The following is a 23,140-nucleotide window of genomic DNA, read 5'->3' as shown; positions in this document are numbered from 1 at the left end:
CAAGATGATGGAAATGAAAGCATCCATACCTGAGTTGGAGGGTTTAGACACTCTTCCCTTAGGAACTGGGAGTAACAATAATTCCAAGGATTGTGGCGGAGGTGGCGGCGGGGTCACTTTGTCTTGCTTCTTCTCTGAAGGCGGTGGCGGGAGAGGGTCCTCAGGCACCAGTGATGATTTCTCAGCCAGAAGGGTCCCGGCAGCCCTTGCTGCGACCTCTTTCAGAAGGGCCGCCGAGGAGGTCATGGAAGCCAGGGAAAGGAAAGAGCTGGCCGGGGGCGGGTGTTCCTGGCCAGGAGTCAAGCTTCTCTCGCTGACTTTCTTGGATAAAGCTGCCAAGGTGGAGCTGGCAGACTGGGAGCTGAAAGGGGAGGAAAAGGACTCAAATCGCATGGTCTCCTCCGTCCTGGTCAGCGATTTGTCCTGCAGGACAGCATTGGCTGCAGCTTTCAGTTTGAGGATGGCTGAATCCGGGGACAAGCCGCAGGTGGTGGTTGAGTTTGGCAACCACTTACCTTGATTCCATATGAAACGGTTACTTGGAGTGTATTGGTCATTCTGTTCCTGCTTCTCTGCCAACTTCCTGGCCAGCACGCTGAGCTGTTGGGCATGGTGGGACGGTGGGGAAAAGGAGAGATTCGAGCCGACGTTGACAGGGGACTCCACCCTGCCGTTGGCCATGGCCGTGGCATCGAGTTTGAGGGACCCGGCCTCTAGCAGCCGCCTCAAGTTGCTGCTCAAGGGCTTGGTGGAGCCCACGGGATCGTCATCACACAAAGAAGACACGCCGGGGGAGAGGTGATCCGGACACTGCAGTGGGTCTCGCAGGACCTCACCGTCAAGGGCCACCAGCTCCAACGTGTGACTGCTGGGGGTCCCGCTTCCCAAGGAGGTGTCGGGGGAAGTGGACTGCTCCTGGATCCGGTCCTCCAGGGACAGCTTATAGTTCTCCTGGACTTCTCCATAGGATGCTTCCGACGGCGTCTCTGAAGAGTTCCCATACCAGTGTTCTCCTTCACTGAGTTCTCCCTCCGCCTCGTCCTGCCTACTAATATCTGGGGGAATTAAGAAGATCAGGTTTACTCCCAAAGCGAGCAACAAGCAAGCCTGAAGACACTCACACGGAGTCGTGGACATGCTTCCTCTGCCCTTCCACCCACGAACCACACGAAAGACAGACACGATTTTAGAGCACGTCAGGTGCTGGGTCAGACCGTCTCGGCCTAAGCCTGAAAGGATGCTGAACAGGCCAAGGTAAAAACACACCCACCTTCTACGTGTGTTCATCGTTCTCATAATTATTCCAGATAAAGTGAAATGGAAACGGAGGAAAGAGAAAAATGGATCTGGTAAAGAAGAAACCGCTACTTTCAATGATGGGGGAAATGGGAAGAAGCTTGTACCCTGGTGAAAAATCCCAGCATGACATCTTTAGGATTGCGTGGGAATGAAAGAGGCAGACTGGCAGAAGGAGAAACACAGTGTGATGAGACCCAAGGCAGTGGGAAGTCGCTTCTCCACTTTCTAACTACGAATCACTTTGCTGGCTTGATACAGTAAAATGCAATTAACTTTAAGTTGATCAAATCATGTAAATAAAAACCTGCCTATTAGCTATTATACCAACTTCACATAGTTGTTCTGAAGCCTCCATCATAATAAACATGTGATCATGTTTTGAAAACAGTCAAGTACTATATAAAGATGAGATCTCATTAGCAAACACTATTCACATTCCTGATTTCTTAAAAGGGACAATCTCTCCCTGATTTCTTAAAGGGACAACGCATGCTGCTTGTTTGAGATTCCAACCCCCGACTCGCCCCTCTCAACATGGACAGTGATTAGTAATTTGTTCCCTCACTCCACCCAGAGTCCCCTTTCGTTATTCTTCTATCCATTAGTTTATCTGTCCACCTGTCCACCCTTACTGCTCTCACTGGCCCCCGGCACCGGTCACTTGGGACTCTTTGCCGTTCCAGGAGCACAGGTGAGCTCTGCCACTTTTCTGCCTTTGCTCAAAATATGCCTTTGATCTGGAATGTCTTTCCCCAGAAAACCCGAAGGTCCAACTCTGCCCATCCTTCAACAGCCACCTCAAAGGATTCTTCCTCATGATTCTGCCTAGAACTCTCAGTCAGCATTAGTCTCTCCTTCTCATTCATTCACTCACTCATTCAACAAATAATGAGGGAGTGCCTGCTGCATGTCAGGCGTTGTTCTAGATTGTTCTAGACTGAACAATGTTGAACTAAACAAAGATCCTGCCTTCTTGGAGCTTACATTCTAGTGGAGAAAGACAGATGTTAAACAAAATGAATAAATGAGTAAATCCTACAGTAAGCCAGAGGGTGGTAAGTGTTATGGGAAAAGATACGGAGCAGAACAAGGAGGGTTGGAGGTAAGGGGCAGGAGGTGAGTTGTCGTGTTAAATAAGGTAGTTGGGGTGAGGCTTCACTGAGGCGGTGGTGACATTTGAGCAAAGACTTGAAAGACGCCAGCAGCTGGTCAGGCAGCCATCTCTGGGAGAGGGGCCCAGGCAGAGGGGGTCACTGTAAACGCCCTGACGTGGGAACTTGCCTGGTATGTGCATGGACCAGCAAGGAAGCCAGCGTGGGGAGAGTGGAGTGAGTGAGTGAGTGTCAGAGCAGTAGGATAGAAAGAGAAATAATGAGAGAGAGAGAGACAGAGACAGAGACACACACAGAGAGAGAGAGAGAGAGAGAGAGACAGAGTGTGTAAGTTATAAAGGAGGGAGGCCATGCCTATCAATCAGTAGGACATTGTAAACAACTGAAAGGTCTTTTGCATCTGGTGCAACTGGGAACCACTGGAGGGGGAGGGGCAGGGCAGTGACATGCTGTGACTCAGGTTTTCAAAGGTTTGTTCTGGCCGCATGTGGAAGAGAGCGCAGGTACAAGGTGGGAACGGGGAGGCCAGCTCAAGGTGATCCCAGGTGGGGAGAAGTAGCCGGATTCTGTGCATATTTTGAATGCAGACCCAACACTCCCATTTTTTAAATATTGGTGTTATATTACTCTAAATGAACTGTCTGCTACGGACCTATCTTCTAAAAAATTAAGGGGTGGTGTTCCTTGAAGGCGGGGATTTTCTTATTATGTACAGATCCCACCTATGCCTAGCACAATGCCTGGTCCCTAGCAGAGTTCCGTGAAGGTTTAGGGATCGAGGCAAAATGCCCCACTGTGCCAAGCTTTGCTGTATAACATGCTGTTTCCTTTCCCAATAGAAATAGCTGCAACTACAAGCTAATACACTGATCTTCCCCTGCTCTTTAGAGGAGAAATGTCACAAATGACAAATTCTCTTTCACTAAGTTAAAGTTCTGCAACTCCTTCCTGAGATTCCTTATTAAGTTATCAAGAAGATATAAAATATCAAATGGAATTTGCTGGAAAAAAGCAGACAAAATTGAGTTTTCTCTGTTAAGAACAGTCCGGCTCCTTGTGATTTGCCACATTTCCTTCTTCCCATTTGATTTCAACATTTTTTATCTTTCCTGGAAGCGGCGGGACACAGAACGACCCATCTCCCCCACGGCTTCTCGTAGGGACGCTTTTACCAAACAGTCAACATCCATTTCAACAACAGGGCTAATTTTACGTTCCTTTGGCAAAGCCCCTGTCTTGATTTCCGATTAAATACCTCATCCTTCATAAAAATCACATGGGAACCATCTTATAAATAGTAAGAGAGCTAAAAGATTTAAACATCACTCCAGTAAGAATCGTTGAAGATCTTGTTCAAGGATCTCTCCTTTGATCTTTATTAACACTCACTATACGAACTAACATAGGAAAATGTATGTTTCAAAAGGCAATACTTGTAGATTACGTTTTTTGTCAAACTAGAGTAGCTACAGATAGTCAAGACTGGTCCAGAACTTTGTAGTATGAGGCAATTAACAAGGTACAGAAAATCGGGGTTTTGAGAACCACAAAGAATTACAACCACATCCGTGTCCAGTCTTGTCATTTTACTGAGACTATTAAATACTGTAAAGGTTACCTGGTTGCATCAAAGGCACACAGCTAACCTACTGCTAACACTGGAACCCAAAACCCAAATCTCTCAACACCCGGCCCAAGGCTCCTTTTCAAAGCCCCTGCCAGATGCCCTCTGAATAGCAACTTCTAGAAAGCTCTGAGCAGCTGTCCTCCCACCCCCAGCCAGCTATCCTTCCACCCTCTGGAAACAGAAATCAGCAAGAGAATTCTCAGTGATAAGGACTGTATTTACTCTTTATTTTAAGATAAACCATTAAGAGGTAAATATCCATTATTCCTATACTCTGATCTCTCCATTCCCTCTCTGCCTCTTCTCTGTTGCTGTCGTCAAAAATTGACTTCGAACGCCTGAAGAATTCAACACATCTATTGGCAAAGCCCCAAAGGCAAAGTTTAATTTCCTGCCCCCTCCAGACCCTAACTGAGTAAGAATATTCCCCCTCCAAATGTGCTGAAGCCGGTGAGTGGGTCAAAAACTAAAGAATTCAGGCTCTAATCCCATCAAGCAGTGATAAGGAGATCCAAACGTTCAAGAGTGTTAAAAAAACAACAACAAGGACCTACTGTATAGCACAGGGAACTCTGCTCAATGTTATGTGGCAGCCTGGATAGGAGGGGAGTTTGGGGGAGAATGGATACCTGTATATGTATGGCTGAGTCCCTCTGCTGTGCACCTGAAACTATCACAGCATTGTTAATCAGCTTTACTCCAACATAAACTAAAAAGTAAAAAAAAAAAAAAAAAAAAGAGTGATACAAACAGTTGATATCCACTTTTAAAGCAACTTCCTCAACCTCACCAAAACACAGCCCAGAAAAAGCAAACAATCAAACAAAGCATTTCTTAAACAGACCAATTTATGTCCTTTAAAACCCCGGGATATTTCTTAACCATTCATTTCTCCCTGCTTTGCAGACACGCTCACTGAGATACATACACTCTCTTGTGCACTGCAAGGAAACTCGGCTACCTAAAGAATATTTTAAAACTCGTAATATTCTATTAATCACTTTTCCAAAAATGCTGCTCCTGAAATCGAGGTTATTCAAGTAATAAACCAGCAAACAATTGTAAGGCATGACCTAGAAGAAGCCAGACCAGAGACCCGAGGAGAAACATCTCCGAAATTATTCTGTCATCACCTGAGTTCAAGCAAAAGGTGGGAGATGCACGCAGAGAAATGAATGCAAGAGAAGTTGGGACCTGCAGAGGTTTAGAGAAAAATCCTGACAGGCTTCGATAAATAGGCTTTCAGTTCATAAAACGGCGGCAACAAGGATTTTTCTCCCACAAATATTAATTTTGTTTCCCTTCTTCTGGGCTGTTGTTCTATTTTCACATTCAGTTTCATTCTCCCTGGTCCAGTTGCGGGGAGCTCCGCTTCAGCGGGGTCTGCACGGCCACCCCCTAGCCCCCCACCCCCACCCCCCGCCCCAAGCCTTTCACACCGCATGATGAGAAAAGGTTCTCTCGCTGGGATGCTCCAATAGCATTCCTGCAATCTAGGGGATTAATCTGCCGGACATCACGAACTTCAGAACAAGTGAGGCTTGACTTTTGACGCTCTTTCCCAACCTGAGGCTCCCCCCACGCACACACCCCATCCCCCAGCCCCACCCGGGGCCGCGAGGCTGTTCTGTTTCCTGGTCTGTCACCAGCAGGGAACAGTGGCACGTAATCACAGGGCAGCGTACAGGCCACTCTCCTGCAGACGCTCCCCGCACATCCAGCCTCCACCGTGGATCTCACAGCTCTCCTGACTGAGGCTCCTGGGGAAGCCTCCGAACTGCCCGTGTAAATAACTCCCTCCTAGATCCATTATTTTTAACCTCCAGAACAGGAAGCTATTTCCATTGCTATGTCTCTGACAGCCAGGTTCACACTCATTCCTGTCAATTTTACACAACAGTCTGTTTGGGTGTTTTTCCCTTTAAATCAGAAACTCGAAGAATTAAGAATAGAAACGGTGCAATTACAGAATGAGATTATGCTGAATACATTTTGTTTCCATGTGGCAAATACTTCTCCTTTGGGGAAAACAAAACCAAATTTCACTACCTAACACATTTATTTACAATTCAGTCCTCAAGCTGAGAAACTGGGGAACTTGAGAGCCACAACTCTCGCTGCATTTTTTTCAACTCACTTCCCTTTCAGTTGACAATTTTAATCAGATGCATTTAATTGGACTGATAGTCAACTCAGAAGGTCCTCATTCAGAAAGATCGGTAGGAGAGAGAAAAAAATATATAAGGAGTCGCCTATTAATTTTCACGCCTTTTGGCTGAGGTGAAAGCAAAGTGGAGATGGAAGCCGAAAAGCCTCACTTCTAAATCTACCCACAAACCATTCCCACCAGTCGGTCCACATGAATCTCACCAGCAGGTATTGAAGAGAACGAGGATTAAGCTCTCAGGACTCGCCTGGATGGAGCTGACTCATGGTCAGTCCTCTGGCAGCCAACACCCTCTTCTTGTGACCACAGGTGTGTTCACCTGGTCCCTGACCTTCTGGTTCATTTTCATCTACAAATCTTCCATGTTTTCACTTTCCACCAGGCCACACATCACTATCACTATTATCAGTTATACCTGGAATACAAACCTTAAACCATACAACTGACTTTTCCTTGTAACTGTATACAAAAGCAGTTTGCAAAGTTTATGGAGCCGTGTACAAAAGTTATTAATAAAACCAATGCTGATAATTGGTTTAATTCAACATTTACTGAGCATTTACCATGTTCAGGGAACTGTTCTCTGCAACAGGGCGCCTCGAATTTCTAGGCCAACAGTTTGTAATCAACAGGGAAGCCAGGAATGCACAATCCTATGAAACACAATGACTAGTACCATCAAGCAAGAGTCGTGTGTGCGTAAGAGAGCAAATCATTCCAATTGCGCAGGTGGCTTTGGAAATGGACCTCAGAGGATGAAAAGGATTTCAACAGACGATGCTGGAAATTCACTCATAAGAGGGCCCACTCCTCTGCCAGCTATCAAACAGGAAACAGCCCAGTTGTGGAGTAAGCTAATATTCTGGTGACCAACGTTAGATAAACTCACCTAAGGAAAATGTTTCCAGATTCTTCACATTTTAAAAACTCACCGTCTATTGATTTGATAAGGGCAGATTTGACCAACTACCTTACCCTACTCACTACTTTGGGGGTTTTTTGTTTTATTTATTTATTTACTTACTTACTTGTTTATTTATTTTTGGCTGCATTGGGTCTTCGTTGCTAGATGTGGGTTTTCTCTAGCTGTGGCAAGCGGGGCTACTCTTTGCGGCGCACTGGCTTCTCATTGTGGTGGCTTCTCTCGCTGCGGAGCACGGGCTCTAGAGCGCAGGCTCAGTAGTTGTGGCTCGTGGGCTCTAGAGCGCAGGCTCAGTAGCTGTGGCGCACCAGCTTGGTTGCTTGGCAGCATGTGGGATCCTCCCGGACCAGGGATCGAACCCGAGTTCCCTGCATCGGCAGGCGGATTCTTAACCACTGCACCATCAGGGAAGTCCCCACTACTTTTGAAATCAAACTGTTAGGTTGTACATTCCTGGGGCAGGACTGTGATCAAGTCACTTTTGTATTTCCCCTCAAAGCCCTGCCCGTAGTAGGGGTAGGTAGTAGGGCTTCTCTGGTTGTGAATGACAACCGGGACTGCAGGAAGCCATAGGTAATATTCTTGGTCCCTACATCACGGAGAGGGACACAATGTTGCTAGCACCAGAGAGGGTGTGGAAATGAGAGGGAGGGCTCCCTCTCATTGGCCTCTAGTCTCTTCTCGGAGATTAACATCCTCCTCTCGGGCCACCTTTCCCAGGAGGCTAAAACCCTGGCCGCGCAGGTTCTGGGTTCTCACTCTCAATGACGTACCATGGGAGAAAGGTCTTTCCTCCTCTGATTGACTGCTGCAGGTCATGTGCCACTCCCTGGACCTATCGCTGAAGCTAGAGGGCAGGCTTAACAATGGCTCAATGTGGGTCACAGAAGAAACGAGAGGAAAGAGGCACCAGGAGGACAAACGCAGTGACCTCTCTAATGTTTCATAAAGGTTTAGTATGCTGCACGTCAGGCGGTTTGGAACCCGTTTTGTGATTCTGAGCATAAACTATATCCTCCTTTAGGCCGATTTACTTGCCAATTTTTCAGTTGTCCCTTTGTAGCCTGAAAGCCTCAGCACATCCCCCCACACCGGTTCTGCCCTCAACGGAGAGATCTTTCAGGGGTTCGGGGCTCCAAGTCCACAGTCTGAGTGACAGGCATGGACAGGTAATCGGCTCTGCAGGGCCAAGCCGCGGAGACCGTAGTTACAGGACACCGATGCCCGGGGGCACGCATCCGCTGTCAGCGTGGCCAAGAATAAAATGTAAGAATTGCTAGTTATTTTAAACTGCCAGGGTGGAGAAGACAACCAGATCCCTGTCACCAGTCCAGCTGAGGAAAAGGTGACGTGAGGGCATGGGGAAGTGAGAGGAAGTCTGGAGAGGATAAGCGTCCGCAGACTGAGATAGCAGAGCGGCCTCCTGGGTCAAAATGAGCATTTTGCCCACAGCCGTGTTTGCAAATTGTTGTTGGAAGTGTCCACGAGGAAAACAAAAGTATCACAAATTAACACATCGCTCCTTATCTTCACAGTGAGTTCCAAACAGTATCTAAGCCAGTTTCAATATTCTCATATAAAGCGGCCAGGTCTTCCAGTGACCGAGGAACTACCCAATCTCCTCCATCAAACTGCTCATCTCAACGTGAATGGCAACTACTCCATCCCTGCAGCTGCTTAGACCAAAACGCCACAGCCAGTCTCCTCTATCCTCTTTCTCTCACCACCACCCCCCATCTAATTCATTTGTGGATTCTCTTGGTTCTACTTTCAACATACATCCCAAATTTTGCCACTTTTCACCATTACTACAGCTCCCACCCTCGTATACAGCCCTGCACCCTTTGCCTGGACTATGGAAGTAGCCTTTTTTTTTTCTTTATACGTCTTTATTGGAGTATAATTGCTTTATAATGGTGTGTTAGTTTTTGCTGTATAACAAAGTGAATCAGCTATACATATACATATATCCCCATATCCCCTCCCTCTTGGGTCTCTCTCCCACCCTCCCTATCCCACCCCTCTAGGTGGTCACAAAGCACCAAGCTGATCTCCCCGTGCTATGCAGCAGCTCCCCACCAGCCATCCATTTTACATTTGGTAGTGTATGTATGTCCATGCTACTCTCTCACTACATCCTAGCCTCCCCTTCCCCCGTGTCCTCAAGTCCATTCTCAACGTCTGCATCTTTATTCCTGCCCTACCACTAGGTTCATCAGTACCATTTTTCTAGATTCCATAGATATGCTTTAGCATTCAGTATTTGTTTTTCTCTTTCTGACTTACTTCACTCTGTAGGACAGACTCTAGGTCCATCTACCTCACTACAAATAACTCAATTTCGTTTCTTTTTATGGCTGAGTAATCTTCCATTGTATATATGTGCCACATCTTCTTTATCCATTCGTCTGTCGATGGACATTTAGGTTGCTTCCATGTCCTGCTATTGTAAATAGAGCTGCAATAAACATTGTGGTACATGACTCTTGTTGAATTATGGTTTTCTCAGGGTATATGCCCAGTAGAGGGATTGCTGGGTCGAATGGTAGTTCTACTTTTAGTTTTTTAAGGAACCTCCATACTGTTCCTGTTCTCCATAGCGGCTGTATCAATTTACATTCCCACCAGCAGTGCAGGAGGGTTCCCTTTTCTCCACACCCTCTCCAGCATTTATTGTTTCTAGATTTTTTGACGATGGCCATTCTGACTGGTGTGAGAATTGTAGTTTTGATTTGCATTTCTCTAATGATTAGTGATATTGAGCATTTTTTCATGTGTTTGTTGGCAATCTGTATATCTTCTTTGGAGAAATGTCTATTTAGGTCTTCCTCCCATTTTTGGATTGGGTTGTTTGTTTTTTTGATACTGAGCTGCATGAGCTGCTTGTATATTTTGGAGATTGGCAGTAGCCTTCTGACTGGTTGCCTTACTTCCAATTCTTGCCCCACTATTCTTAGCCAGCAGCCAGAGTTAAGCTTTTAAAAATATCTCCAATTCCACTACTCCATCCACAAAGCCTCCACAATGGCCTCTCACATTTCTCAGAATAAAATCCAAAACCCTTACCTTGACCTCAAGGCCCTACATAATCTGTATCCCTCTGGCTTCATCTGCTACCACTCTGCCTTGTTAATAAAGTAGGCTCCTGCCTCAGGGCCTTTGCACTTGCTATTCTCTTTGCCTGAAAGCCTTTTCCCCCCAAAAGAGCCACATGGATGATTCCCTTACTTCCTCAGGTCTCCCCTCAAACATAACTGTTTATTAGAATAGAAGTTCCATAAGGGAGAAGGCTTTGTTTTGCTTGCTGCTGTACCCTCAGCACTTAGAATGGTACTCACTGGAGCACATGTTCAAATATTTGCCACATGTATGAATGAGAAAGAAGAATGGGCTTGGGACTTCCCTGGTGGCGCAGTGGTTAAGAATCCACCTGCCAATGCAGGGGACACAGGTTCGAACCCTGGTCTGGGAAGATCCCACATGCCGTGGAGCACCTAAGCCCGTGTACCACAACTACTGAGCCTGTGCTCTAGAGCCCGTGAGCCACAACTACTGAAGCCTGCGCACCTAGAGCCCATGCTCTGCAACAAGAGAAGCCACCACAACGAGAAGCCCACGCACCACAGCGAAGACTAGCCCCCACTCACCACAACTAGAGAAAGCCCGTGAGCAGCAACGAAGACCCAACGCAGCCAAAAATAAATAAATAAATATTTTAAAAAAGAAGAAAGAATGGGCTTAATAATCAGAAAGGTAGCCCATGTCTGTACTGGAAATGAGAACTGTTTTCCAAATTACAAATGACAATTCTATTTTTCTCATGTGAGTCAAACACAGAATAGGGAAAAGAGCCTGTTTTGCAAACTTTTCCACCAGAGCCTCCCTGGTGGCCAAGAAAAGACAACAGTAGCCTAGGGAAATGTGGGACTGAAGCTGATGCCCCCCCCAGGAAGCCCCAAATTTCTGTGAGTTTTAGCTTAACATTTCAAGTGAATTCTGCACTCTATACTATGGCTGTGCTTGTCCTTACTTAATAATATGGGGGTATTTCTCACAAACCATCCAGAAACATTTATTCTCCTGGAAGGTGCACCATTTCCCTCTGGATACCCACCTGCTTTGGAGAAACATGTACCCTATTTGGAGAAGCAAGAATGTATGAAAAGTATGTAGCACACTGTCAAGAGCTCAGTAAGGGGTGGCTGTCAGTGTTACTATTATTGCTATCAGAAAACAGCACTCATCCTGGTACGCCCCACTTCAGAGAGCAAAGCAGAAGCCCAGAAGGTAACTTCCCGGGATGATACAATGGACCCGTAGGATATCAAGAACTACAACTCTATTTGTTGAAACTGAATTTTGTTATAGGTATTATTTTAGAGATGGAAAAGCCTTGGAGATCGAGTTCATAGGTCTAGCCTCTAGGCAGAGGCCTAGAGAGAGCTGGTGATATGTCCGAGGTCCCATACTGATTCACAAAAAAGACGGGACTTGAGCTCAGATGTCCCAATGCAGAGGTCAGTGCCTCTACTACTAAATCGCTAAGTGATCATCGCTGAGTGACTGAATGAATCCTAGAATGAAGCCTGGAACACTGCAGGTTCCCAATAAACATTTGTTGAACGAGTAAACAACCATGTATAAAGCACTGGAAAGGTACCTGTTTCTATATCGGGTGTTTTAATATTCACCAGCAAATTTGATTCTCACAGTAATTTTACGTGGTAGACTGTACTCTCTTCGCTTTACAGACCAGGAAACCAAGTTTCCAAAAGGCTTACTTAATATACACACTTAGTGACAAAGCGAGGTTCAAACTCATACCTTCGGAATATGAGTAACCTGACAAAAAAGTCATATTTCAGGTAATCAAAAAGTACCGAAGTACCTTGATGTAGTCAGCATATTTTTATTTTGTTTTGATGGGATTTAAAAATGCATACATACTCAAACAGGATGTGTGAAACATAATCACTATGTTTGTAACATGATTATTATGTTCTGAGATGTGTCTCAGAAACTCAGAAACTTTCAGCAGCTTGCCTCCATATTATATAGCCCCAAGCAATGGTATTTTAAGTTACTATTCCTACTTTAATAGTCTTTTGACTTCTTTTTTTTTTTCTGTTATGCCCTACACAGAGTCCCTTCCTTCTAAATTTGAAGCTTTTTTGTCTGCCATAACTGAAAAAACAATCACCAGGCTTATTAAAACTGTGCACACTGAAGATGAAAACCAAGTGTCATAGGTTGAATTGTATCCCCCCAAAAGACCCCCAGTACCTGTGAATGTCATCGATTTTAGAAATAGGATCTTTGTAGGTGATCAAGTTGAGATGAGGTCATTAGGGTGGGCCCTAATCCAATATGACTGGTGTCCTTACAAAAAGGGGAAATTTGCACACAGAGACAGACAAGCCATGTGAAGACTGTAGTTGTGCTGCCACAAGTCAAGAAACTACCAGAAGCTGGGAGAGAGACCCACAACAGATACTTCCCTAGCACCTTCAGAAGGAGCATGGCCCTGCTGACACCCTGATCTTGGACTTTTGGCCTCCAGAACAGTGAGACAATACATTACTTTCGTTTGACCTTCTTTTGAATCATGGGAATACACTATCTATTTGCTTTGCTTGTATTAAATTATTGCATATAATTGTCATAGGAGTTTATCGATGAAGAATAATTATTAGAAGAAATTTTTTTCTGTCATTGAAGCCATCCAATTGGTGGTACTTTGTAATGGCAGCTCTAGAAAACAAATACACTTACGTTTGAATGAAGGCCTGAGACTTTTTTCTGGGGTCATTCACCTCTGGATTCTAAACCATAGCCTCAGCTGGTACTGTAGTTTTTGTATAAGCTGGGTTTATTGCACAAAACTGACCACCCTGCCACTCAGTGTGAAGTCGCCTGAGGCTGCAGAGATTACAGACTAAAAGGTTATTTTTGCTTCTCTCTAAACTTTAGCCAAATTTCTGTCAAATGTAAGATTTTGAAAAAGACATTAAGCAAGAGAAGTCTTTTATTATTAGAGCAACTTAGAAATCTCCAAACAAACAAATCTATCTATCTATCCTATCTATCTATCTATCTATCTATCATCTATCATCTATCTATCTATCTATGTGTGTCTATATGTACTCATCACCACATATGTTGTAGCAAATTAAAAAAGAGGGGATACTTGAAAATAGAGTATGAACCCACTGGTCAGGAAGCCAATAGAGAGACCCAAACAGGACTGGTTAGTCCACAGATTGATTCCTTGATGGTTAACCCTTTCAGGCACCTCCATGTATAGAATTTGTCCCCTCAAGCAATCAGTAGTAAATTTACCATGGCTACCATGGTGTTACCAGAAAAATTGTCTGCTAAGGCTGATAAATAGGTTGATCATCTGCTTCCTTGACTTTTATTTCCTCTTGCATAAATGTTTTCATCCCAACATTACCAATACCTGTTCTAAGATGAACGATAAATTACCAAACTACTGAAATCACCAGGAAATTCTTAATAGATCAAAAAAGAACTTAATAACAACAAAAAGCCGTAATAACATAATAATGCACTCTGTAGTCTAAGAACAGCCCTCTATAGAGAGATAAATGGCTACTTAGTAAAATCTTAGCTTATACATAAAATGATACATTTCTTTGTGGGCACATTTACCAAGTGTTGACAGCAGGCACCTTGGAATGAAACATATCACAGTCATAATTGTTCTGACTGCCACAGAAAAGTTCACACAGTAAGCCCTTTATTGACTAAAAATACATGTATATCCAGAAGGAAAAGAGCCTTAGGGGATAAGAGATTTAGCAAGGGAGAGGAAATTGCTTTTTATTTAGTGATTAAATGCACATAAAACAAAAGCTGCAGAGGAAGCAGCTCCTAGCTCCCACATACTCACAAAAGGAGATGGTGCTATGGAACTGTGGGAGAATAGTTCTTTGGGTTATGCATGAGAATCCATGACACCAAAGAACACCACTCACAAGGACAACCCTAACTCAAAAGTCAACTTTAAACACTGATTTAGGCCAACAATTTTAACCTTTACTGGAACCAGGCTTTGTGCCAGGGCTGCTATCTAGGGGTCAAATGTTCTCTTATTTGTTCTCTCCCTTTCTTTTCCCTGCCCACCTTCTGGCATACACATACGAAGTCAATGATAGAAGGGCAAAAGACAGTGGATACAACAAAATCTACAAGCAACCAACAAACCAGGGCAATTCCAAGGGCCAGAATACCCTGGAGCTGGATTAAAAGCCCCTTAACAACCCGGAGTCCACCGGTTTCGTCCACTTAATTCTGTTTGAAGAATTCCAGGGGTGATTTCCTTTCTTCCCGGGCTTTCCTCAGGCATGCCCACTCAGGGTTTCACTAAGAAAACTTTGCTAAGTCTTTCATCTGAAAGAAACCTGGCACTGTTTTCTAGTTGTCTGTCACCAGGAGCAATGCTCCAGAGAAGAAAACATCCATTCCACTTCCCAACAAAGCTCAGTCCTTCTGGAAATGCATCGAGTGATAAGGCTGAGGTCAGGGAATATGTCTACTGTTGCTTCAGATGAAGGTTCAACCCCAAGGTAAGTGCTCAACAACAGTAATAAACCCCTCTGACGCACAGATGTATGGCCCCAAAATGAGCCTGGCCGTTTCCCGGGAGTGACCTCTGACATTATTCGTATGTCAGCTCCTCTCGTTGTTAAACTTTTGGGAGTCTGTAAGATGCCCCAATTCTCTATTTGAATAACCACACCACTTCTTTTTCATCTTCTAGAACTTAGAACTCTCTGCAGCCCTCTGGCTGCAATATTCTCCCACATGTTATAAGAACTTAGTTACCTAGCTTATCCTCCACCAATAACTGGTATTTGAAAAGGAGGATGAAAAGCTATAGGGCCATTTAAAGCTTTCATTTGAAAAGCTTTTTGATATAAATATTCTCAACGACTCAGGCTTTGTTTTCAATCTACGTGGTTTGAAGCTCCTTAGAAGAAAGCCAAATTCTTTTGGTATTTCCACACTAACGTCAATAGTAGTGAATCCTGTAAAGCAGGGTCAGCAATCTTTTTCTGTGAACGGCCAGACAGTAAATATTTTAGGCTTTGTGGTGCACATACGGTCTCTGTCCCATATTCTTTTTTTTTTTTTTTGCCATCGCTTATTTTTTTTTAAACAACGCTTTAAAACGTAAAACCATTCTTAGCTCAAGGGGCTGCAGAGAAACAGGCAGAAAAATAGGTACTTTTTCTTTATAGTCAAAGCAGAATGGTGCTTAAAACAATACTGGAAATTCGGACAGATGGCAACAAGTTTCATCACCATCTTCCTGATCCAGCCACTTCTGTGAGTCACTAAGGACCTTGGTGCCTCAGTTTCTTCATCTATAAGGGGGTTTAGAATAGATCAGTGATTTATAAACCATATCCTCAAAAACCCTAGGACTCCAGGGAAGGTCACGGTTGTGTGGATCCATTTATCTTTCACCTCAGCACACGGCTAACCTGCAGCCCAACTTTGATCTTATCTATACGGGAGTGCTCTCCTTAAAGACAAGGGTCCACTAATTTTTTTTCTTTTTAGTTTTAAAAACACTGCCTTAGATGATCTCGGGGATCTTCCTGGTATGCATCCTCCACGAGTCTATTATTGGATAATCGATCCTTTTCCAATCATTGTACTGAGAAATGTCAGGTAGATAGGAAATGATTTTTTTTAAATATCTTTATTGGAGTATAATTGCTTTACAGTGGTGTGTTAGTTTCTGCTTTATTACAAAGTGAATCAGCCATACATATACATATATCACCATATCTCCTCCCTCTTGCATCTCCCTCCCACCCTCCCTACCCCACGCCTCTAGATGGTCACAAAGCACCGAGCTGATCTCCCTGTGCTATGTGGCTGCTTCCCACTAGCTATCTATTTTACATTTGGAAGTGTTATATATGTCCATGCCACTCTTTCACTTCGTCCCAGCTTACCCTTTGCCCTCCCGTGTCCTCAAATCCATTCTCTACATCTGCGTCTTTATTCCTGTCCTGCCCCTACGTTCTTCAGAACAATATTTTATTTTTTTTTAGATTCCATATACATGTGTGAGCACACAGTATTTGTTTTTCTCTTTCTGACTTACTTCACTCTGTAGGACAGACTCTAGGTCCATCTACCTCACTACAAATAACTCAATTTCGTTTCTTTTTATGGCTGAGTAATATTCCATTCTATATATGTGCCACATCTTCTTTATCCATTCATCTGTTGATGGACACTTTAGGTTGCTTCCATGTCCTGGCTATTGTAAATAGAGCTGCAATGAACATTGTGGTACATGACTCTTTTTGAATTATGGTTTTATCTGGGTATATGCCCAGTAGTGGGATTGCTGGGTCATATGGTAGTTCTATTTGTAGTTTTTTAAGGAACCTCCATACTGTTCTCCATAGTGGCTGTATCAATTTACATTCCCACCAACAGTGCAAGAGGGTTCCCTTTTCTCCACACCCTCTCCAGAATTTACTGTTTGTATATTTTTTGATGATGGCTATTCTGACCAGTGTGAGGTGATACCTCATTGTAGTTTTCATTTGCATTTCTCTAATGATTAGTGATGTTGAGCATCCTTTCATGTGTTTGTTGGCCATCTGTATATCTTCTTTGGAGAAATGTCTATTTAGGTCTTCTGCCCATTTTGGATTGGGTTGTTTGTTTTTTTGATATTGAGCTGCTTGTAAATTTTGGAGATTAATCCTTTGTCAGTTGCTTCACTTGCAAATATTTTCTCCCATTCTGAAGGCTGTCTTTTCGTCTTGTTTATGGTTTCCTCTGCTGTGCAAAAACTTTTAAATTTCATTAGGTCCTATTTGTTTATTTTTGGTTTTATTTCCATTTCTCTAGGAGGTGGGTCAAAAAAGGATCTTCCTGTGATTTACATCATAGAGTGTTCTGCCTATGTTATCCTCTAAGAGTTTTACAGCCTTACATTTAGGTCTTTAATCCATTTTGAGTTTATTTTTGTGTATGGTGTTAGGGAGTGTTCTAATTTCATTCTTTTACATGTAGCTGTCCAGTTTTGCCAGCACCACTTATTGAAGAGGCTGTCTTTTCTCCATTGTATATTCTTGCCTCCTTTGTCAAAAATAAAGTGACCATATGTGCATGGGTTTACCTCTGGGCTTTCTATCCTGTACCATTGACCTATATTTCTGTTTTTGTGCCAGTACCATACTGTCTTGATTACTGTAGCTTTGTAGTATAGTCTGAAGTCCGGGCATCTGTTTCCTCCAGCTCCGTTTTTCTTTCTCAAGATTGCTTTGGCTATTCTGGATCTTTTGTGTTTCCATACAAATTGTGAAATTTTTTGTTCTAGTTCTGTGAAACATGCCAGTGGTAGTTTGATAGGGATTGCATTGAATCTGTAGATTGCTTTGGGTAGTATAGTCATTTTCACAATGTTGATTCTTCCAATCCAAGAACATGGTATATCTCTCCATCTGTTTGTGTCATCTTTAACTTCTTTCATCAGTGTCTTATAGTTTTCTGCGTACAGGTCTTTTGTCTCCTTAGGTAGGTTTATTCCTAGGTATTTTATTCTTTTTGTTGCAGTGGTAAATGGGAGTGTTTCCTTAATTTCTCTTTCAGATATTTCATCATTAGTGTATAAGAATGCAAGAGATTTCTGTGCATTAATTTTGTATCCTGCTACTTTACCAAATTCATGATAGGAAATGATTTAAAACCCTATATTGAAGTATTTAAAGGAAAAGCAACAAAAACAAGAAAGAGATCTTATTCTAAGGGGCCAGATGTGCTTATTTAGATTTGTGGAAATCCACCAGATAGCCTTATCAGAGGGTTCCCAAATGCCACACAGGCCAATGAGAGTTCACTCTTGTATCTCTCTGCTTAGGGCTCTGGGAAAAAGCAGGATGGTTTAGCAGCGGACAGAGCACTGAGCTCAGATCCGGGGACCTGGGTTCCAGGCCGAATTTGGAACTTACCAGGTATGTAACTCCTGATGTTTATTTAACAAAAACTGGACGGCCTACTAAATACCAATCCATAGACTGGATGTTATGACCACAGAGATGAACCAGACAGTTATGGGACACTCCCTCCCATTACTCAGATCCCTTGTCTGTAAAGTAGGATAATAACACCTGCTCCCTCTCCCAGGCCCCGTGGTCCTGCAGAGATGGCAAGGCTTGTGCAAACCGCCAAGCACAGACAACACTGAACTAGACAACTACAGATTCTCCTCCTTTTAAGTACATAACATATATGAAACTTCAAGAATTCACCCAGTTGATAAAATGAGGTGACAATAGGTTTTGCCTAACCAAAAAAACCACATTTCTAGAACATGAAGCAGCATGGCAAAACAGAAAGGGCACAAGCCTTGGCACCAGAAAATGTCACTCGAATCCCACTGTGCCTCCTACTAGACCCTACCAACATCTACAGGCCCACTGTCTCGTGTGTAGAACAGGATATTAATACCTGCAATTTCATAGGGTCATTGTCAAGGTAAATCAGAATTATGTAAGTAAAGTATTTATATAGAGTTAGCACGTAGTGAATATAGTTTTCCCTTTCTCTCCCTCCCAGGCACCTAGAAATCTCAGATGACAGAACAGTGTATTTTAAATAGCAGAGCTTACCTCAAAATTGTTGCTATTGCTACCCAGCTCTATATCATAATCACCTCAACCAAAAAGGGCAGGAAACTTCTGGTTGTTATGACCATGGAATCCAGATGCAGAATATGCCCCGTCATCAGGAAAATCTTACAGTCTTGGCACAGATTGAGGACAGACATGGAGAGCAGCAGCCAGTAACAGAGGGGAGACTCTACAGTCTGGAATGCCACAAACTTCCAACCACAAAAGTGCTCTCTGGCACTCAGATTGTGGTACCCCCCTGTGGTGCAGGCCATGGCCCCTGTTCTTGTCGGCAAGTCTCCTCCAGAAGCACATGACTTTCTCCAGTCATCGCTAGGCCACATCCATGGGAAGGTTCGTGGCACTGTTCATCACCTCCACCCAGCCCAGTTAAACAATTCAGGCGAATCGTTTTCTCATTTCTGAGAGAGGAAGATAGCAGGAGATAGTCCCCCAAGTCCTTTCTACCCCTATAACCCTTTGATTCTGTGACCCGTTCTTAACTTCTCCATTCGTTCATTCAACAATGTTGATGGAACACCTCCTATGTCTTGGATTCTGTGACCCATTCTTTCGTTCATTCATGCATTCATTCACTCATTCATATATTCAATAATGTATATAGAACACCCTTATCTTTGATTCTGTGACCTGTTCTTAACCTCTCCTTTCATTCACTTATTCAACAATATTCACTGACCACTTACTATATACCAAGTACTGTTATGTGCAAGGATGTACAAAAACGAGTAAGAAATAATCCATGCCCCAAGCTTATAGTCAATAAGGACATAGACGAATAAGCAATTATAATGTGACATGGGAGGTATTATGAGAGATCCATGGGAAACATGGGAGGGGATGCCTAATATGCCTAATTCTGGCTGGGAGGTGGGACAATGATGGGGGGAGGGGAGGCAGGGAAGGTTTCTCAGAGGACTGAGTGTTGAAGGATAAGAAGAAGGTTATCAGGCCAATCAGATGGGTTGAAGACATCCCAGAAGTAGGGAAAAGAATATGCCAAGGTAAGGAGATAGAAGCATGGCGGTCTGCAAAAGAGATCACTCGATATGACTGAAATAAGGGATATACAGGAGGGCATACAGGAGGGCAGAAGAAAGGGGGCTCAAAAGATGAAGCATCTTCTATACTTTGCTAAGAATAGCAAACTTTATCCTTTCAGGGAATGCCTAAAAGATCCTAAATGAGGATTATCTGGATTACATGAGTCTTTTAGAAAGTCTACAGTGTAAAGACTGGATTATACAGAGGCTGGGGTGGGGGAAGAGGAGATGAGACTGAGGCAAAAAAGATCTTAATTCTTAGGGGAGAAAATAACAACATAAATGAAAGCAGTGGTGGGGAGGGTGCGTGATGAATGCTAGAGATATTTTGGAAGTAGAATTAAAAGACTTGGTGGTCCATTTGATGTGGGAGGAAAGGAAATGGGTCACATGTAGGATTACACCCAGGTTTCTGACTTGGGTCGGTGGGTTCATGAATGGTGGGGACAGCAGCCCAGAAAGGGATCACAAGAAGACCAGAAATCCTCCCAGCTCCCCAGGCCTGAAAATCTCAGGCATCTCCGTACGCAACAATACACTCTCCACAATAAATCATGCTGAACCCGTGGTATCCACAGGAGTTCTCCTTCTCTAAGGCGGTACCAGGAGGTCACAGGATGAACATGGACATCTTCATAGATCAACGTTTGGACATATGTATTTGTGGGGAAGAAAAGTAATTTAACTGCTAAGTTTATTTAAAACATTATTTTAAAACAACACATGTTATAGAGTAAAATGCCTATTTTCATCCAAATTTGCAGATGGAACAAAAGACTTTGAAGATACTTCAAAGAAACCTCCTAGAGGCTGAGAACCCTTGCGAGAGAAGGGTCCCCTGCCTTTGGGGTTCTTCAGTGCAAACAGCCACAAAGTGCTACATTGTAACATTATCAAGCAAAGCTGAGGAAGCAGAAACACGGAGACTTGGCATTCCCGTTCCCGTGCAGGCACCTTGGAGAGGTGGTTCTCAAAGTGTGGTCTGTGGACCCCCAGGGGTCTCTGAGACCCTCTCAGGGATCCTCAAGATCAAAACTGTTTTCATAGCAATACTAAGATATTATCTGCCCTTTTCACTCTGTTAACATTTGCGCTGATGACACAAAAGCAATGGTGGGTAAAATGCTGCCACCTTAGCTCGAATAGAGGCAGTGGCACCAAAGCATCCTAATAATCACTGCCCTCTTCACCACCACACACTCACAGTAAACACACACACACACGCACACACACAGAAAACAAAACAACCCTGCCAGTTTCACTTAAGAATGTCTTTGGTGGGGGACTTCCCTGGCGGTCCAGTGGTTAAGACTCTGAGCTTCCAATGCAGGGGGTGTGGGTTTGATCCCTGCTCATGGAACTAGGATCTCACAAGCCGTGCAGAGTGGTCAAAAAGAAAAAATTAGGGCTTCCCTGGTGGCGCAGTGGTTGAGAGTCCGCCTGCCGATGCAGGGAACACGGGTTCGTGCCCCGGTCCGGGAAGATCCCACATGCCGCGGAGCGGCTGGGCCCGTGAGCCATGGCCGCTGAGCCTGCGCGTCCGGAGCCTGTGCTCCACAATGGGAGAGGCCACAGCAGTGAGAGGCCCGCGTACCGCAAAAAAAAAAAAAAAATTATATATATAAAAAAAGAGTATCTTTGATGAAGCAGCAGTAGAAATTATTAATTTTATTAAAGATTGACCCTTGAGTAAACTTTTAAAAAATATTAAATGTAATGAAATGTGTGCAAAAAGCACTTCTGCCACGACTGAAGTACGATGGCTGTATCTAGGAAAAGTACGTGTGTGATTGAGTTGGGAGCAGAACCAGCAACTTTTTTCTTGGAATATCACTTTTTTTTTTTTTTTTGCGGTACGCGGGCCTCTCACTGCTGTGGCCTCTCCCGTTGCGGAGCACAGGCTCCGGACGCGCAGGCTCAGCGGCCATGGCTCACGGGCCCAGCCGCTCCGCGGCATGTGGGATCTTCCCGGACAGGGGCACGAACCCGTCTCCCCTGCATCGGCAGGCGGACTCTCAACCACTGCGCCACCAGGGAAGCCCTGGAATATCACTTTTAACTGACAAACTTTGGTCATTCAAATTTGGGTATGTGGCAGGCAGTTTCTTGGAAATGAATGAAGTAAGGTTGATACTTCAAGGAAAAGCTGACAGCATTTGTAGCCAACGATAAAATTCAAGCTTTCAAGCAAGAATTAAAATTTTGGAAAACCCGTACCCTACACTGTGAACTTGACAGTTTCCCAATAGACTTTTCAAATAAGACCAGTGTTGACATTAATAAATTTTTTATACTGTATAATGAAATGTTTCAACATTTGGTAGATCTACAGAACTTAGTGAAACAATCCTTTCCAAATAACTCACGTGTGATGGTACATACATGATGATCCATTCAAACTGCAGTATAGACCAGTAGGTTTTAATGAAACTGAATACAAAAAATTCATGGAAATGGTTTCAGATTCCACATCACAATGAACTAAGCTAAGGGATAGCTTTAAGAAGCTCCCTCTTTTTGAGTCTTGGCAAAGTACCAAAGAATAGCCGTAATTATCTGAAAAGGCTATTACACATCTGTGTGAAGCCAGATTTTCTTCCTATATTCCATCCAAAACAACACGCTGCAATTGACTGAATGCAGCAGCAGATATGATCATCTTGTCAGACGTTAAAGAGATTTGTAAAATTATGAAATGATACCACTCTTCTCACTAAAGTTTTTTGGAAAAAGGTATTTTTCATAAAAATATCCTATTTATAATGAACAGATAATGGGTTATAACCATTATTTTTAACAATAAAAATATTTAATTTCTTTTTTTTTTTTTTTTTTCGGTACGCGAGCCTCTCACTGTTGCGGCCTCTCCCGTTGCGGAGCACAGGCTCCGGATGCGCAGGCTCAGCGGCCATGGCTCACGGGCCTAGCCGCTCCGCAGCATGTGGGATCTTCCCGGACCGGGTCACGAACCCGTGTCCCCTGCCCCGGCAGGTGGACTCTCAACCACTGCGCCACCAGGGAAGCCCTAATTTCTCAATTTTAATCTCTGTTATGCTATATAGAGATGGATACAATGCATATACACAAAAGCTCTTCGAAGTCCTCAATAACTTTTAGGAGGTCCCAAGACCAAAATATTTGAGAACCAGCGTCTTAGAGAAATTTTCACTCAGGCCAAAGAGATATATACTTGTATGCTCACAGCAGCACTCTTCTAACAGCAAAAAGTAGAAACAAACCACACACCCTGTGGTATGTTTCTACAGTACAATACTAGGGAGCA

The 23,140-nt window shown here is 43.7% G+C and overlaps 1 protein-coding gene across 6 annotated transcripts in view; it reads right to left on the bottom strand.

Annotated features, from left to right (window-relative positions):
- The window catches only part of ZNF827 (zinc finger protein 827), a 179,499-nt gene that overhangs the window by 141,154 nt on the left and 15,205 nt on the right, over positions 1–23,140 (bottom strand). For 5 of the 6 annotated variants that reach the window (XM_030878154.2, XM_060299708.1, XM_030878155.2 and 2 more), the window contains exon 2: positions 30–1,055. In XM_030878154.2, the coding sequence (XP_030734014.1) occupies positions 30–1,055 (1,026 nt within the window). Of the gene's footprint in view, positions 1–29; positions 1,056–23,140 lie in introns of those variants that run through there. The other variant, XM_060299709.1, reaches the window with a different exon arrangement.

Source organism: Globicephala melas, chromosome 5 (assembly GCF_963455315.2).
Source record: "Globicephala melas chromosome 5, mGloMel1.2, whole genome shotgun sequence".
NCBI lineage: Eukaryota > Metazoa > Chordata > Mammalia > Artiodactyla > Delphinidae > Globicephala > Globicephala melas.
This window is presented reverse-complemented; position numbering and strand designations above follow the sequence as displayed.